This window comes from Octopus bimaculoides, chromosome 21, assembly GCF_046866305.1.
Source record: "Octopus bimaculoides isolate indiv1 chromosome 21, ASM4686630v1, whole genome shotgun sequence".
NCBI lineage: Eukaryota > Metazoa > Mollusca > Cephalopoda > Octopoda > Octopodidae > Octopus > Octopus bimaculoides.
The window spans coordinates 35,257,022-35,277,021 of NC_142948.1; the positions used below are offsets into that span (position 1 = coordinate 35,257,022).

Below are 20,000 nucleotides of genomic sequence, written 5' to 3' on the forward strand. Positions count from 1 at the left end.
TCGACATCTTGCGTGTCTTCCACTGGTTCAAAAAATAAATTTGTCAATCTACTTCATTTTCGTTTATATAGAAAGGATTTGAAGTGGTTTGCGCAGAGCTATGCAAATAGTTAGACAAATAAGTGATCAGACAAGAAAAATGACAAGCAAATACAGGGTGACTGAAAAGTAACTCCCTATTTTAAAATACTTATAAATTATTTATTAATTGTAATTTTTTTCATAAATTATTTGTGTTTGTTTTTTAAAGTATGAGAGTTCAATTTCTAATCGTGTTGCTCTTGTGCGTAAATGGGTGAGTGTCCACTACCCCAACGACTTGTGACTTCTTTATTTCGGGTTGGTGGCGACATCTGGAGCCCATATCGAACTTTAAATTAAAGCTCATTCTAGAAACTTTCCTCTTACATCCATTTTTTTTTTTTTGTAAAAATTACAATCAATAATTCATTTATAAGTATTTTAAAATAGGGAAAGTAACTTTTCAATCACTCTGTAGTTAGACAGAAAGACATATATAAAGAGATCAGGTGTATGGGTGGATTACAAATAGAATATTAGTATGTTACTTACCCCCTTGTGGGAAAAATTGTAAGACAAACAGGAACACTGCACTGAAAATGAATATTCTTTGCCTGGAGATCGCCATTATTGGAGCGCTCTCTTAGATGTAATGTCCAGAACAGCTCGCAAAACGATGTATCAATACAAACTTACAAATCTCTATGAGCACTGCGTATAAAATGAAGGATAGATAGATAGATAGATAGATAGATAGATACTTGAGTGAGTAAGAAGATAGATTAGTATATTGGTGAAAGTTTTGTTAGTGAGTAATGCTTAAATATTCTGCCAAATTTCGTTTCTCATATAAAATATTGTATTTATATTATAGCAAAATTATATTATATCCCAGTATATCTGTATTGTATGTTATTGCAATGTTTTCCAAATGATATATTGTCCTAATAATCCATTTGTACTTAATTGTTTTATATTTTCCTATCGTAATTATATCGGTTTATATTGGTGACACTCTTGGATATTGTTTTGGTAACACTGCGTGGTGTGGTCTCTTGTATTCCTGTGGCAGTTGCGTTGTCGTGTGTCGATCCCGAGCTCTGCAATGCTAAAATACAGGAAACGTGATATTTATATTTGGTGTGGTTGTCAACATTTCGCGTGTATGTGTGGGCCTTTTAACAAACTACAACTGTGATTACTACTACTACTACTACTACTACTGCTGCTGCTGCTGCTGCTGCTGAGGTTTTTACTAGCGTTAGTACATCAGAAACTCACTACGATTATTGTTACTAATGATTATAAGATTAATGTTACCTAACTTGTCAACTTGAAATTTGAGTGCAGCTTGCATGAATTAATGCAAAATCTAATAATAATTGACAAAAATAACAACAGCCACTGCAGTAAAAACAGAAGAGAATGGAATGGAAGAAATGCAGGGGAGAGAGAGGGGGGGAGAGAGAAAGAAAAGGCTAAGAGAGAGTAAAAGAGAAAGAGGATTCCTGTACGTCAGTGAAATGTTGGTGGTGAATTCCGTGGTGTCTTCCACAGAGTGGTGGGGCAGCCGCAAGCCTGGAGGGGCGGATTGAGCGAAAAATGGGGCGGACAAATCACCATGTTTAATAACATTTAACTGGTTTAAAACTTTTTTTTAAAAAAACCTACTCCGAAGACTGGTGAACACAGATAAAAAAAATAAAAAGGAATTTATTTCGCAAATATTTGGGGGTAAGGGTAAATATTAGTTAAAGAATTTCTGTGTTGATTCCACACGGAATATGTTCTGCCCCCCCCCCTCTCTATGTGCGTATATGTGTGAATGTATGTGAGCATCAGTCTATCTATCTATCTATATATATATATATATATATATATATATCTATATATATCTATATCTATATCTATCTATCTATCTATATATATATATATATATATATATGACTCAAAGTGAAATTTGGAAGAGGGGCCTTGCAAGTCTACCAGAAAGATGGAAGAGCATTGTAGAAAATGAAGAAGCGTATCTTTTAGATTAATGAAAGAACTTTGTTTATCTTAATTTTAAAAAATAAAAGAAGGCAGGCAGACAGACAGGCAGGCAGACAGACAGGCAGGCAGACAGACAGATACATACATACATAGACAGACAGACAAATAGATAGATAGATAGATAGATAGATAGATAGATAGATAGATAGATAGATAGATTGTTAGACCGACAAGCAGACAGACAGACGGACGGATGAATGGATAGATGGTTGGATGGATTGTGGGGCACCATATGTCTATGCGTCTGTGATTAGTTTACTTTTTGTTTTTTTTATGACCTCCTCTTAGCGGTTCCAGAAATGTAGGTCGAAATATTACGGAACAAACTGAAATACGTTCCCGAGTTCACGTGATTATGTTTTTGCAGATGGGTGTGTGTATATAGTATATATATATATATATATATATATACATATATATATATATATATATATATATATATATATATATATATATATATATATATATATATATATATATATATATATATATATATATATATATATATATCTTCCTGAGAAATGCTTTAACGTTCGTCTCTGAAATCAAACACGTTGCGATAAACCAAGTGGTAGGGGATGATAGCATTTTGAATGATGGAGGTTAAGTGCGCGATGAGAAAGTTGGAGTTAGGGAGACGAAGAGGTGGTTGATGAAACAAAGAGAGTAGTTTAAGCAGAAATAGTGAGGATAGCTTTCAAAGAACGAGATGATGCGGGGACGGCGGAAGCTGAAGACGTCAAGAAGAGAGCGACAGAAAATAAAATGGAGTAGTTTGTACTTCAAGAAATTCTATATCCTTTTAATGCTTTGTTTTCTGTTATCTAGGTAAATTTTGTGCATCCAGATTCGACCTTCAATGCAAATATGAAAAATGAAGGGAAAAAAGGCGTGGCTTGTTTTCAACATGAAGGAGATTTTCTTACTACATGTGGGCAGTTTGGTTGCAGTTTCTGGGAGATTTGGTGGCAATATGTGGGAATTTTTGTTACTTTTTCTAAGAGATCGAGCAAACGTATAAAGCCATGCTTTTCGAAAATATCTCCGGGCCAGCTTTCTCCACACAAACACACATACATGATGTGTTGTTCCAGTTCACTCAGCTGTAGAAATTTGAACTCAGAACGTAAAGACAGACGAAATACCACTAAGCATTTCCCCTGGCGTTACTAACGTTTCTGTCAGCTCGCTTGCGTACCCTCGTATATCACAACATTGCTCATAATTATTAAGAAAAAATACTTGGTAACAGAATTTATTATCGTTATTGAAAAAAGCATTTTTATTCGTTATTCTGAATTTTGCTACTATGTTTGCATATTCACAATACGAATATTAAGTAGTGATTTTGACATTTGTCCAGGTTAGAGAAGAAAGTTAAAGACATTTTCTTTGGTAACCAGCTTCGGTTTGTTAATCTGTTCTGATTCTGAAATAAATCTGAATTCGGAGTTCACTGTCTCTCGTTCTCATTTGCATATTCATATTGTGCGCCTGTATCCGAACTTGTATGGGACTTTAGGCAAATACACTTAATGTGGATATAAAAAAAGTAAGTACAAAGAAAATAAACAAGATCCGATCAATGACCAACGCAACCTGCTGCCACTCAGCAGTGATTTCTTGGCGTGCGCCAGTGATGGTGGCTCGTTGGGCCAAATATTGAACGCATTTCTTGATTTCGTCCATGTCCCTTTCAGATTTCGGCACGGCTTGACTGCCTTGCACGCCAGTTTTGGCGTCTCTCTCGTTAGGTCGGTCGAATCCGCGCATGCTCAGTGTCTCTTCCTCGTCGACTGCGTAGTATGTATTACTACCAAGACAAACCAGATGATGTATTCCACGCAGGAAAATCTGGTAAGAGAGAGAGAGAAAGAAACATAGAGCTATAGTGAGAGTGAAAGAGTGGGTGTGTGTGAAATAGAGATAATGTAAAAGGGAGTGACAAGGAGAGATAACTTTTAGGCCTCTGTCTCGTATTATATTGTCTATGTCTTATAATTTCAGAATGATTTAGCTACTATTTTTCGCAAATCGAGCGACCATTTTGAGTCTCTTTCGTTCGACTGCCGATTGTTGTAGCCGCGTTTGTTGCATCTTGCATGTAGTCATCGCCGGAATGGTCATCATAGCGATAGTGGTGGTGGTGGTGGTGGTGGTGCTGCTGCTGCTGCTGTTGCTGCTGTTGCTGCTGATAGTGATGGTAGTGGTTGTAGTCGTAGTTGCGCTGGTCGTGTTGATGTTCCGTTTGCGGTGAAAATCTCGATGCGCAGCAGTAAAGGAAAAAAAGTACTAGTTCATCTACATTAGTAATCTTTATCGTCTTAATCAAAGGGCAGAACACAGAGAGTCACTTCTGGGCGTTAATATTTCAAACTCCATTTTGTATTTATAGAACCCATCCAACAGCCCAGTGAGGAAACAATTGTCGCAATGCAACTACAAATTAAGCGGCGGTCAAAAGACAGCAGAGTAATTTTCCCTTTCAGAAGAAAGAAAAAATAATCATGTTGAAAACTGTGACTTTGAAGCGTCGCAACTCCGAAAGTCGTACAAATGTTTAGGGAAGAAAAAAGAAAGTAAGAAAAAAACAAAAGAACGGACAGTGGTAGCTGCGACGATTCTTTGAAGGGTCACCACCGCATATCATTATCAACTTGATTTTTTTCTTTCTTAAATGGGGAAATTACTATTTTATTTGTAATCTTCTGCATCTTAATCAAAGGGCAGGAAAACAGACGTTCAGTTTTAGTATAATGTAGATACACACGCACATGTTTGTATGTGTGTATGTTTGTATGTGTGTATGTATGTATGTATGTATGTATGTATGCATGTATGTATGTGGGTATGTATGTCCCTGCTCAATTTTATCTCAAGATTTCTTGCCAATAGAGAAAAAGAACCGGTTTCTAACCTAGATCCAATACTCCTTCACTGGAATTTCAATATCAGCAACAGGGTACTTTTGTTTGTATGTATGTATGTATGTATGTATGTATGTACGTATGTATGTATTCCGATGCATATAGTTGCTTATCTAGACATGCTCATGTATGCATGTATATATGAATGTATGTATGTATGTGTGTGTATTTATGTATATATGAATGTATGTATGTGTGTATGTATATGTGTATGTATGTATGTGTGTATGTATATATGTATGCATGTATGTGTATGCATGTATATATGAATGTATGTATGTGTATATGTATGTATATATATGAATATATGCATGTGTATGTGTGTGTATGTATGTATGTATGTATGTATGTATGCATGTATGTATGTATGTATGTATGTATGTATGTATGCATGTATGTGTGTATGTATGTATGTATGTATGTATGTGTGTATGTGTATGTATTATGTGTGTGTGTATAGGTCAGAGGGTTAGTCAATTATATCAACTTCAAAATTCAACTGGTACGTATTCTATGGACACCGAAATTATGAAACCCAAGGCCGACCTCGGCGAAATTTGAACTCATATACCGAAAAGTAATTTTTTTCTCCTATACACTTAAACGCTTCGTTCTGCCAGCTCGCCGCCATATTTCAAATATATCCACGTGACCACGCGATCGACCGAATTATCAGATGTCGTTACATATCGCTAGTCACGATGCGCATTTTGCATTGTTTTGACCTTTGAAAAACACCACTCCGCTGGTTAGGTGAGCAGGCCAACATTCCCGGCCTCACACCACTTCCACCACCTCCACCACCTCCACCACCACCGTCACCACCACACCACGTAATGGAAAATGGGATTGGAGCAACGCGAAAGAAAATGATTTACTCAAAAATACAATGCACCGCCCAGTCAGAAAACCGAACCTACAACCTAGCGATCGTTAGTACAACAGCCTAACCACGAGGCTATGCGCCTTCACATTTCAAATATTGGGTTGGTGCACAATTATTGTGGCTTTTTTTTTCTTCTTTTTCAGTAAATTTCATTCAACAAAAACAATAGCACATGTAACAAAAACATCTTTAAATGATTATTCCGGAGCATATTCACCATCTACTTCAATTACTGCTTCTCAGTTGCTTGGCAGACAGTCAGACCGTCGTTTAAAGGTGTTTTTGTTAAATATTGTTATTGTTTTTTTTTTTTTTTTTTTTTTTTTTAATAAAATTTGTTGAAAAAAAAAAGCTGCAATAATTATGCACCGACCCAGTATTATAATTGTATCAAATTCTCGCTCCAAACATGATTTGAAATACATTACAAAATCTCAAATTACACACACACACACACACACACACACACACACACACACACATTTAAAAAGAGTTTTCATTTGCTTAAAGAGATCGTTGACATTTCGGTGGTGATTTCTCGCAAATATGCGCACAAAGTGGATAAGTTTAGGATAAAAGTTGTGATCAGGCCAGAAATTTTTAAGAGAGAATAATGTCTGGTGGTTGGGAACAGGGTGGATGCTGTATGCGAGGCAAAGGATGGCGCTGCGTATGGGAGGCAGGAAGTAAGGGTTTGGCTTTCCTTTCGATGTTGGGTGTCATTCTGAGAAAAAGACGGTGGTAGGGTGGGGGGGGGGGTGATGACGATGGAGGTGATGGTAGGGGTGGAGGCAGTGGTGGCTGTGGTTGATAATGATGATGATGATGGTGGTGGTGGTGGTGGTGGTGGTGGTGACAGCTGTGGGAGTTACAATGGTGGTGGCGTCGGCGGTATTGATGGTGTTGGTGGTGGTGTTCGTGGTGGTGGTGATGGTTGTGGTGGCGGTGGTGGTGGTGGTGGTGGTGTTCGTGGTGGTGTTGGTTGGTAGTGTTCGTGGTGGTGGTGATGGTTGTGGTGGTGGTGGTGGTGGTGGTGGTGGTTGGTGGTGTTCGTGGTGGTGGTGATGGTGGTGGTGGTGGTGGTGGTGGTGGTGGTGGTTGGTAGTGTTCGTGGTGGTGGTGATGGTTGTGGTGGTGGTGGTGGTGGTGGTGTTGGTTGGTAGTGTTCGTGGTGGTGGTGATGGTTGTGGTGGTGGTGGTGGTGGTGGTGGTGGTGGTGGTGGTTGGTGGTGTTCGTGGTGGTGGTGATGGTGGTGGTGGTGGTGGTGGTGGTGGTGGCGGTGGCAGTTGTGGTAGTTACAGGGATGGTGGTGTTGAAGGTGGTGTCGGTGGTGGTGGTGGTGGTGTTTGGTGTTAATTTATGTTTCTATTGCGATAAAGATCGTGATAGGATTGATGGTAGCGTAGCCATAATAGGAGACCAGATTAGATGCAAGGCTGTTGCAAGCCGTACAACGGCAGCAACAGTCACATCTGCAAAGTATTGTGAAGACAGGCAGCATATTATAGAATTTGCAGTGACATATATTCACGAGAGAGGCAAGGGATTCCAGAAGGCAGATAAGCAGATATTAAGTAACTTGTTTCGTATCCCGGGTAGAACAGAAATATAAGCTGAGGCCACTATATGCATGCATGCACACGTGCATGTATGTATATATGTAGGTACGTCTGCTTTCATGTATGTATGTATGTATGTATGTATGTATGTATGCAGGTATGTATGTATGTATGTATGTACGTCTGCTTTCATGTATGTATGTATGTATGTATGTATGTATGTATGCAGGTATGTATGTATGTATGTATGTACGTCTGCTTTCATGTATGTATGTATGTATGTATGTATGTATGTACGTACGTACGTACGTACGTAGGTAGGTAGGCAGGTAGGTAGGTAGGTAGGTGGGTGGGCGGGTGGGTAGGTAGGTAGGTCATTATTTGGTTTTATTTCAAGATTTCTTATCGAAAGACAGTGAACCAGATTCTTGGATGCAAGAGACCTTCATTGGAATTTCAGCAACACCAACAGGGTATGTATGTATGTATGTATGTATGTATGTATGTATGTATGTGTGTGTGTGTGTGTGTGTGTGTGTGTGTGTGTGTGTGTGTGTATGTATGCCATTATTCGGTTTCATTTCAAGATTTCTTGAACCGGCTCTGTCATTCAAATTTCAACATCAACAGTTTTGTATGTATGTTTCTTTGTGTGTGTGTGTGTGTGTGTGTGTGTGTGTGTGTGTGTGTGTGTGTGTGTATCCGACCAACGCTTCCGTAAACATTAAGAGGAGGGCAATTTCTTCGTGTCTCAAGCCACACCCTACTATTTTAGAGAAATGGAGAACACACTAGATGAAATAGTCTCTTGTATGCAAAACGTTGGAGAGTTCACGGTTGGAGTGTCTTTGGTGTTTGGTCTACGACCCAGATGACGCTGAGCAAGCAACCACAGGAATAAATCCAATTTCTGTTGAAACCTGCGAGAAATAATAGTTGAACCTCCTCGAATCAGACCCTACTGTGTTAAATGAACGAAGGACACATTGGTCAGTGTAGTATTTTATGAAGAAAAGACGGGGTGGTCAAGCATGGATTTCATAGATCATAGCTTTAGTTACAACAAAGATAACGTTTCCTTCGTACGGCAGAAAATGTATCAGTAACAAGTCTCACCTGCCGGATTATGGCCGGGACCTTCTTTCTTCTTGGTCCTCTGTTGTGAATGTTCAGGATGAATATTGACAGAATCACAGACAACGCTACCCACACCAACGTAAGCACGTGGTATATTACTGTAAAAGAAACCAAAACAATATATATATATATGTGTGTGTGTGTCTGTGTGTATATAATAATTGATTGATAGGGAAGACAGAGTGTAATGTAAGCTTTATTTAGCACGACGATCGTTTCGGCTTATATCTGCACCTCTCCCTAGTTGGTGCATTGTTGACCATTACTTATCCTGCCGGACATTTTGGAGTGCGCCCGTCGAAACGTATGTAGAAGACTTCATGATATAAATGGATTAACAACATCTCGAACCTTCATCTCTTTTATATCTATATATATATATATATATATATATATATAAATATATATATATATATATATATATATATATATATATATATATATATATATATATATATATATATATATATATATATATATATATATATATATATATATATATATATATATTAGGTTGGTGTATAATTATTGCGGCTTTATTTCAATAAATTTTATTCAACAAAACGTTTAAAACAAAACGCCAAGCAGAAATTGAAGTAGATAGTGAATATGCTCCGGAATAATCATTTTTAAATGGTTTTGTTAAATGTTGTTTTTTGTTGAATAGAATTTATTGAAAAAAAAAAGTTGCAATAATTATGTACCAAACTAATATATATATATATATATATATACATTACATACATTCATAAACAAATGTGTACTATAATTGAACAATAATTGCCATCATCATTATCATTGTTTTACTTACCAATGATCGGGATATTCTGATGGTATCTTGGTATAACGCTGTTAATTTCATTGATTTCCATGAGACACAGCGCTACAGTGGCGATTCCTAGGAAAGAGAGAGAGGGAGGGATAGAGAAACAACGACATAATTAAGAGAAACATAGACGTAGAAAGAGAGAGAGATAGGGGGGAGCGAGAGAGAGAGAGAGAGAGACGGGGAGCGGGAGAGACAGACAGGGAGAGAGATAATCTGAGGGATTAGAGAGGAAGTGGAGACCGAGACGTTGTGAGAGCCAGAGAGAGAGAGAGAGAGAGAGAGAGTTATAGGATGATGAAACATGATAATTATAGGAATTGTGGGATACACATAATAGAAATAGAAATATGTTTCCGTAAATTTAATTGACATGCATGAATGTATTGTCAGGTTATACACATAGAAATATATATAGCTACTTTATATACACGAAAGTGTGTATATATATATATATAATCTCCGCGTAAATGCATATAATGTATAAACCCATAAATGTATGTATGTATGTATATATATATATATGTGTGTGTGTGTGTGTGTGTGTGTGTGTGTGTGTGTGTGCATATATGTATGTATGTATAAATATACATGTGTGTGTACGTGTGTGTCATGTGTGGGTATATGTGCGAGATTGTGAATTAAATTTAGCGCATAGAAATCTCATTGCAACGCGCATTCCTACATACCTAATATGATACGCTCTTTAGAGTCTGGAGGTAAGAAAAACAAAAACGGAACCAAGGCGCTGATGAGTATGGCCGGGAAAATGAGCACGTGACTGAAATACGTCGTTGACTTCCGGCGTAAAACGAATGTGACGGTGTAATCCGGAAAAAACTGGTCACAACAGGGGTACGTTTTGATGTTTATCTGTGACAAAATGGAGAAAGAAGTGCTGACAACATGGAAAGGAAATATCGTTAAAAGCATAATCGTACAAACATGACCGTGTGTTTAAGAAGTTCATTTTGCAACAACCTCGGTTCAGTTTTTGTCCCGACTCCGTGGCACACTTGGCCAAATCTCTTTCTCTATAGTCCCCGGATTTCGTAATGAGATAATAAACCAAGGGTGTGTATAATATAGAACATTTATAAATAGGTCTTACATCTGTTTCCAGGATATTTATTATATCCCTTCATCAGAGACGGTGTGTATCCACAGCACTTACTCAGCATTACCTGAAACCTCTGGGTCTAATTGACACTACTTTCGCTCATAACCTATATATATATATATATATATATATATATATATATATATATATATATATAGGTATGCTCATGCAAACAGGGAAAATAAAGCTTAAAGACAGTCTTTTCATAAAGGCCAACACACCAACTCTCGGTCCTTGAGTCACGTCACTGAGTCACTCTGTTATTTCTGCTAAATACATATGTGTGTGCGTGTGTGTATATATATATATGTGTGTGTGTGTGTTTGTGTGTGTGTGTGTGTGTGTGTGTGTGTGTGTGTGTGTGTGTGTACTATCTATCAAAGCTGAATCTTAATGTATGAAAATGTTTTTAGCTTTAATACGTAGTATATTAAGCTACCTTATTGAGTACTATCTTTCTTCTTCGATTTCCATCTATGCGCATACTGATTGTGTGCATGTGTGTGTAGCTTGTATGTGTATCTGTGTGTGTAAGTGTAGGTATGTATTTATGTATGCATATAGGAATATATATATATGCATACATATATACATACATACATACATATATATATATATATATATATATATATATATATATATATATATATATATATATATATATATATATATATATATATATTACTTAACATAAATTCTAACTATGATTTTCACGTTTTATTTACAATCTTATTTTATTATAAGATTGTAAATAAAGCGTGAAAATCAGACAAAATTGGAATTTCTTTGACCAATATATTCTTCTATACACAATCATACACACACGTGTGTGTATGTGTGTGTATATATATATATATATATATATATATATATATATATATATATATATATATATATATATATATATCAACTTTAAACAGAGCTCAAAATTGATCCGTTGAAAATACTTTATTACAACCATAATAATAATAATAATAATGAAATAGACCTATGTACATTTCGATAGAACATCCAGAATGATTAATACATATCATAAAATATTATAACATATTATAAAATATAGGATACTCCATCTCCTCAGGGTCCCATTGTTACATGTACATAGGTCTATTTCATTATTATTATTATTATTATTATTGTTGTTGTAATAAAGTATTTTCAACGGATCAATTTTGAGCTCTGTTTAAAGTTGATATATATACAAAAACTCAACTGTGAGCTTTTTGCTAAGATTGTTAACAGATACTATATTTTTTACCAAATTTTTGGTAAAAAAAAAATATATTTGACATATATATATATATATATATATATATATACGCACACAAGAAACAATATCTGTCTCTCTTCCAGACAGAAAAGCGTTTATAAGACTGCGAAAGTGCTCAAATATAAATGAGACGAAGATAAAGTAGCATTGCTTCTTTATATACACATATATGTATGTATAAATATACATGTATGTCATGTGTGGGTATATGTGCGTGTTTGTGAATTAAATTTACCGCATAGAAAGCTCATTGCAACGCGCATTCTTACATACCTAATATGACACGTTCTTTAGAGTCTGGAGGTAACAAAAACAAAAAAGGAACCAAGGCGCTGATGAGTATGGCCGGGAAAATGAGCACGTGACTGAAATACGTTGACTTCCGGCGTAAAACGAATGTGACGGTGTAATCGGGATAGGTTTCCTCGCAACAGGCGTATTTTATGACGTTTATCAGTGACAAAATGTAGAAAGAAATGTTGACAACATGGAGAAGAAACATCATTCAAAGTATCCTCGTGCAAACATGGCTGTGTCGTTAAGCCGCTCATTTTGCAACAACATTCATACACCTATATTGCTATATATATGTATATACATACATACACACGCACACACACACACACACATACATACAAGCAAAATAATTGCGATTCAGTTGAATCTTTGTGAATCTTAAAATGTAGTTTGAGGTCTCCATTAGATTTGTATGTGTGTGTGTGTATGTGTGTGTGTGTGTGTGTGCGTCAGTGGGTGCGTGTGTATGTATGTCTGTGTATTTTGTGTTGGTGAGGATGTTACGTGTGTGTACGTGAAAGTGTGTGTCTCTGTCTGAGTATGTATGTGTTGTTTTAATTGTCCTTGTGGTGTGTGTGTGTGAGGGTGCATATGTATGTGTATATATATATATATATATATATATATATATATATATATATATATATATATATATATATATATATATATATATATATGTGTGTGTGTGTGTGTATGTATGTATATGTATGCATACATATATATACATATATATATATGGACATGTGTGTGTGTAAATATATAAATATGGAGGTGTGTGTAGATATATATATGAATGTATGCATGTATATGTGTATGTATGTATGTATGTATATACTTACACGACCAGCTTTCACACAGCTTTTTTAAAACTAAATTCACTCACAAGAAATTAGTCGGACTTGGGGTTTTATAGTTGAAGGTCTTGCTCAAGATGCCATGTAGTAGGTCTAAACTGAACTCAGTTGCAATGCGAACTTCTTAATCACAGCCATACCTATTTATTTATTTAATGATTTACTTCAAGAATTTTTTTTATCAATTATAAGACAACAAAATAAACACATATGAGAGACAGTTCTCCTTTACAAACGAATGTTGTTGTTGGCACTCCATCGCTTACGACGTCGAGGGTTCCAGTTGATCCGATCAACGGAACAGCTTGCTCGGGAAATTAACGTGCAAGTGGCTGAGCACTCCGCAGACATTTATTTCCGAAGATCTTCAAAAACAAAAAAAAATCTTGCTTCCCAACCACATATTTCCAGGTTCAGTCCCAGTGTGGCACCTTGGGCAAGTGTCTTCTACTATAGCCTTGCGAGTGGATCTGGTAGACGGAAACCGAAAGAAGCCCGTCGTATATATGTGTGTGTGTATTTGTGCGTGTTTGTGTGTCTGTGTTTGTCCCCTGCCATCGCTTGACAACCAAAGCTGGTGTGTTTATGTCCCTGTAACTTAGCGGTTCGGCAAAAGCGACCGATAGAATAAGTACTAAGGTTACAAAGAATAAAGACCTTGCGTCGATTTGTTTGACCAAAAAAAAAACCCTTCAAGGCAGTGCCCCAGCATGGCCGCAGTCAAATGGCCAAAACAAGTAAAAGAATAACAGAATAAACATAAAGAGTTGTCTTTCCTTACTTGGGATTTCATACTCTCGACACGCCATTTGTTGTAATGTCTTTGTTCTTCATATATATAAGGCTCATCATGCTGGCTCGTAAGGTTCACATCGTCACCGTCGAACATCCAGGATCCGTAGACCAATTTACAAGTCTGAGTATCAAACGGGAATTTTTTCATATCGATTTCACAGAAGGCTATGTTGAGCATTCGGCTGAATTCCAACACGGCACCGGTATGAAAAATAATCAATTGTTCATCGGTGTCCGTAAACGTTGAGTGCTCCAAACTGTAGGAATAATAATAATAATAATAATAATAATAATAATAATAATAATAATAATAATAATAATGAATGCCCTGATGCAGTACCAGGCAGTGGCTTTCATGCCTTCTGATCTTAATTGATTGGAAGTGTTATCATGTACATTGTTTTGTCTTGGTATAGAAGATGAGCTATGGCAAATATTCTGCTCAATACCACAGGTCTGAAGGTCAGTTGTTTGACCTTAACCAGTTGATTATGTCCCTTGGTGGTTGACGATATGCGCATCTCTGATCACGAGCATAAGTAGTGGGGGAGCATCATAGCCATGTGTTGAGAGGAATTCTTTGGGGTTTGAATAATTCATCTTTGGAAACATGGGTGTTTTGCTCAACATCCTTAAACAATCCTTATACAGGGACCTTTTGAGCGGGATGGGCTACTCGACCTGAGGAAAATTCTGACTGGGCCCCACCTGCGAAGTCATGCGCTGTTTATCTTGATATGAGATCACCATGTCGCGCACATATGGTTGTGATGCATGTTCCTGGTGTACCCTTATCAGACGGGTAGTCATGATGGGTATAATGGGCTTCGTATATTTTACCCCAGTGTCACTCTGATGGCATGCACTACTGTCTCACTCAATAATAATAATAATAATAATAATAATAATAATAATAATAATAATAATAAGGGCACTCAGAGAGCACAAACCTCCTCCAAAGCAACACCAACATCCTCTCAACGATTAGCTGGTGATTTCTAAAATGAGAATATCTGAAATAAACTCGACTGCTCTCACAAACGAGAATACTAAAAATGAACCTGACCGTTCTCAAAAATTAAGTCGAAAAAAATGGAAAAATAGTCCAGAATCCTTGTCCGGTACTGGATCGATCCCAAAATCTAATCAGTTCATGCCAGTCACTAGGTCAAACATCCCTGAAAGTTTCATCCGAATTCATTCAGCGGTTCTTGAGATATATTATCCATGGTTAAACAAACAAACGCGACTGAAAACAATATCTACACTTTTGCTAAGGCGGAGATAATAATAATCCTTTCTACTATAGGCACAAAGGCTGAAAGCTTTGTGGAGAGGGCCAGTCGATTAGTTCGAACCCAGTGCGCAGCTGGTACTTAATCTATCGACTCTGAAAGGATGAAAGGCAATGTCGACCTCGGCGGAATTTGAACTCAGAACATAACGGCAGACGAAATATCGTTAAGCATTTTGCCCGGCGTGCGAACGTTTCTGCCAGCTCACCGCCTTAGAAATAGATATACATTGTAAAGAAAATGTTTATACTCGGGAAAAATAATCACAAAAAATGTTAACTTACTAATTATAAAGAGTAATATCAGGACTCCAAATAGCTTTGCTCGGCAGACGGATATCAGTTATATTGTATTTCGTGTAATTCCATATTAATCTGGAATCGTACCACTGTTTCATTAGGAATCCGTGGACTTTGAACTTCATTTCAAATTCATCCTGATTTAAAGAAAAAAAGAAAACGTGGAGAATACCTGGAAACTATATATACATAGATATAGGAGAAAATTAATGCGGGCAGCAAAGCGCAATATAAACCGTTTGGGCAAATTGTGACTGTATGAGCAACAAGCACATTTATTGCTAGAAATAAGAGTTAAACCACTTATAACTGCGTTACACACACACACACACACACATACATGTAGATATGTGTGTGTGTGTGTGTGTGTGTGTGTGTGTGTGTGTGTGTGTGTGTGCGTGTGTGTGAATATATGCTGTAAAGATGATAACCAAAGTTCTACCTAATAGAAGCGTAAAGTGCATGTCTGCACACACACACACACACACACACACACACACACACTCACACACACACGTGTCTGTATGTGAAGGTGGAAGTGCTGTGCAAGCGAAAGCAAGGGAAGACGGACGAAATGCCGCTAATCATTTTGTCCGGCGTGCTAACGATTCTGCCATCTCGCCACCTTATTTGACAACGAACATATTGTAAATAAAGCATTCTCAATTACTCTTTCTCACTAAATGTCAAATGCAGTAGAGGTAAAGCCTTCCTGAAGTAATTCGACAAACACTTTCCTCTCATACATAACTACAGAAAGTTATTTGATGGCGGTGCGCTTAAGGTTCCATTCTGTTGCACATACGACATGAAGTTGTAACCTTTCGCACAAATCGACTCCAATTACTGCTTTGTTCTTTCATTCCTTCGTTTCTGTGCAACTACCCAAGCTCTCTCTGTCTCTCTCTCTCTCTCTCTCTCTCTCTCTCTCTCTCTCTCTCTCTCTCTCTCTCTCTCTCTCTCTATCTATCTATCTTCTATCGCTTTATCTATCGCCATCTCGCTCGATTTTCTTTTCTCCCGCATGTTGTCTTTCTTCATTATCGACTTTTTCATTTCTCCATTTATCTCCCTTTATCTCTCTCCCTTTGTTTTTACGCCATTTTATCTCTTTTCTTTCTTCCACTTCCTCTGCCTTATCCACTCATTCTGTCTCTTTCTTCATGACCCGTTACCATTTATCATTTCTTCTCTTTTTGCCATGGGACATGATCTTTTGGTCTTCCGTTCAGTTTTTCACGTTGCTTCAGATCACTCAGCTGTAGAAATGAATTACGACATTATTGGTGCCAAGCTGTGTCGGCCTTTGCCTTTCCGGTGGATAACATCGCCGGCGTGGAAAGTGGAGGCTGGTATGCATTGGCGACTGCTGGTCTTCCATAAACAACCTTGCCTGGACTTGTGCTTCGGAAAAAAAAAACTTTCTTGGTGCACTTCCATGGTCGTTCATGGCCGCAGATAGATAGATAGATAGATAGATAGATAGATAGATAGATAGATAGATAGATAGATAGATAGATAGATAAGGAGACAGACAGATAAGGAGACAGACAGACAGACAGACAGACAGACAGACAGACAGACAGACAGACAGACAGGTGAGTGGGCAGGTAGTCAGACTGGCAGACAGACTCAAACAAACAGGTAGATAGATAGATAGATAGATAGATAGATAGATAGATAGATAGATAGATAGATAGATAGATAGATGGCGGAAAAGAGTGATTACCAATTCGAAAGCCACCACATTAAGGTCTGCGTAAAGACGAACCGGTTCACCTGCAATAGGTACGACACGACGATCGTAACCCGTAAGTAGATCTGTCATAAGTTTTTGTGCATTCACCATGTACGACGATGTAGTTTCGGAATTAGCTGTAAGATACATAAATTGAAGATAAAATATTAAAAATATGAGAACTGCTTATTTACATGCGCACACACATACATACCCACGTACATACATACGTACAAACATATATACATAAATACATACATACATACATACATATATACATACGTGCATAAGTAATTATTTAAGCATTAGGAAAGTACCTATTAGTTAGCCGGTGAAGCACGTTCACTGCTTATGGCTACCTGACCTCAACCACGGTACTTACACAATTGTCACTGGATCTACCCCAGGAATTATTCAGTGTTCGTTGGGTAGATAACAAATGATGGAGACGGAAAATAGAATATACGAGAAAATTTATTGCTCACAACGATCGTTTCGACCCATTATGTATCGATCCCTGTCGGGTGGGATACTGTACAACTGGTTATGTTACATCACTCGGTGTAGAAGTGCCTTATCAGGTGATTTTTACTTCATGTCAAATAAACACTGTTTCGCTCGGTTGTTATATAGCATGTTGCTAGTGACTGTAGATTTAAGCTCTTCACCAGGATAGCCAACACTGATAAGCGGAGAAGATGCTGTCCAGACTATTGGAAGTAACCATTTGCTCAATGGAACAATGCCATCTTCTCTGATGAGTTTTTTTTTCCAGATAGGGGTGTGTTCATGTCTAGAGGCAACCCTAAGAAGTTTACAACACTGACTACTTGGCCTGGGTCGTGAAGAATGGATGTGACTCTGTGATGATTTGGGCAAAGATATCATGGAATTCTCTTGATTATTTACTCGTTCTACATGGCAGAGCAAACGCTAGGATTAGTTGAGCATTTTGGTTAATCATGAACATCTTGTAGTACGGACATTATTCCGTGATAGTCCTCTAGGATAATGACACACCGATTCGCCTGGCAAATATTATTCAAAATTCGTACAAAGATCACAAAAGTGAAGTAGACCATTTGGGTTGCTCGCAAACACCCTCCCACGATCACAGAATATAAGTATAATCGAACATTTCTTGTGCATTTCGGAGCAGCAGAGAGTATCCGTTTCCCTCCGTTGCTGAACGAGCTAAAGTGAATATTTAAAAAAAAATTTTTTACATAAAGAACAACTCATAATTTCCCTTAAAACTGTTCAGAACTTGTACGAGTCAATTCCTCGACATATCAAATGTTTGCATCTCGGAATTTTGCAGTGATGCAGCATGGAATTTTGTCAGTGAACAGGTCGCAGTCTCAAAGCGACGAAAATATATTGACAAATTAAATTTAAATGTTGTAGTGAATCTAACGGTTTTTCTGTGTTTCTTAAATGGCTTATAAACACCTTCCATGCTGCAATTGTTTTTGTTTCAGATCAAGTCATTTGCTATGGAAGTACATCTCCTTTATATATTTATATATTACTAGCAGAAATACCCGGCGTTGCCCGGGTTAAAGAGAATAATGAAATCTAAAAACACCATCTAGACTACGCATCATCTTTATATATAGAGATGTATATACACACACGCACCCAAACACACGTATATATATGTATATCAATATAAATATATGAAAGTCAATGAAGTTTCGTAAAAGGTGATCATGTACATACTTTCTTGCTGTTGTGATTATAACACCTCGTTGTAAACAATGTTCCTTGTTTTCCCTTGTGGAGCATATACAAATAGGTTTTTTTGCTGCCCACTCTTGAGCAGCCAACATACAGTTGTCCATGTGAGAAGCAGGGCTCTTCCAAGAGAAGACCAGCTACAGACAGTGTTTGACCCTGAGATTTGTTTATGGACATGGCAAAAGTCACACGAAGGGGGAATTCTAGTCTTCTGAATGTAAAAGGAATGTCTGCTCCTGATGGAGTAAGAGGAATTCTTGGAATAAAGACGTCATCCCCTTTTGCACACCCAGAAAGAATGGTAGCCTCGATAACATGTGACATCATTTTCTTTATCACGAGTCGTGTTCCATTGCAAAGTCTTGGTGGTTCCAGATTGCGGAGCAGCATAACAGGCGTTCCAACTTTAAGTGATAATATGTGGGGAGGTAGTCCTGGAGGCTCCAACGAATTGAGAAATTCAGGAGGATAGTTCACCACTTCATTTGTATCTGGAACTGTATCAACAGACTTGTAAGTTTGAAGATTGCCGGGAAGAGAATGCATCAGGTGTTGATTAATTTTTGTAACAGCTACGTTTTTTGGAGCTAATATTGCTCTTTCACATAGCCAATTGTGATTTTGGTAGTTTTGTTTAAAGTTGGGAAAGACTTTGTGTTTGAGGTCATCTACAGAATTAAAAACAAAACAAAATGGCCGGAGGTCTGCAACGAAATAATTTTACTCAACACTTTGCAAGTGAATCAGTGGAGGCAAAGATGTGTCTCATTTACTTGACAATTTATGCACCACATTGCAGAAATCACAATGTAAGTATATCTGAAAGAGTAGTCTTACACTGTTGTACCGTTGAATTACAAATAATGCTCATCTGTTATGTTGGGGTTAAAATTTCATCAACATCAAAAATATATGAATTTTCATGGGAGTTATGGCCGTTATGCAAAGAATATAATTTCCAAATTTCATAAAGATCCATTCAGTACTTTTGACGTAGTTTTGGATAAGAAAACAAATGACTAATGTGTGTGTTTGTGTGCATGTGTATGTGTGTGTGATGGGTGTATATATGTATAGATATCTGTATGCATGTATATATGTATATATGTACATATTACATGTACATATATATATATATATATATATATATATATATATATATATATATATATATATATATATA

General features: G+C 37.1%; 2 protein-coding genes across 2 annotated transcripts in view; both read right to left on the minus strand.

Annotated features, from left to right (window-relative positions):
• The window catches only part of LOC106868626 (neuronal acetylcholine receptor subunit alpha-5), a 9,264-nt gene extending 8,136 nt beyond the window's left edge, over window positions 1-1,128 (minus strand). The window contains exon 1 of the mRNA XM_089339089.1: window positions 574-1,128. Within this exon, the coding sequence (XP_089195215.1) occupies window positions 574-649 (76 nt within the window). The 5' untranslated portion in view covers window positions 650-1,128. The remainder of the gene's footprint in view (window positions 1-573) is intronic.
• Window positions 1,129-3,327: 2,199 nt separating this feature from the next.
• LOC106868627 (neuronal acetylcholine receptor subunit alpha-10) overlaps window positions 3,328-20,000 on the minus strand; it is a 21,598-nt gene continuing 4,925 nt past the window's right edge. The window contains exons 2-8 of the mRNA XM_089339090.1: window positions 17,069-17,214; window positions 15,325-15,476; window positions 13,732-14,002; window positions 10,099-10,282; window positions 9,395-9,481; window positions 8,563-8,681; window positions 3,328-3,927 (exon numbers count right to left, since the gene is read on the minus strand). Of these exons, the coding sequence (XP_089195216.1) occupies window positions 3,592-3,927; window positions 8,563-8,681; window positions 9,395-9,481; window positions 10,099-10,282; window positions 13,732-14,002; window positions 15,325-15,476; window positions 17,069-17,214 (1,295 nt within the window). The 3' untranslated portion in view covers window positions 3,328-3,591. The remainder of the gene's footprint in view (window positions 3,928-8,562; window positions 8,682-9,394; window positions 9,482-10,098; window positions 10,283-13,731; window positions 14,003-15,324; window positions 15,477-17,068; window positions 17,215-20,000) is intronic.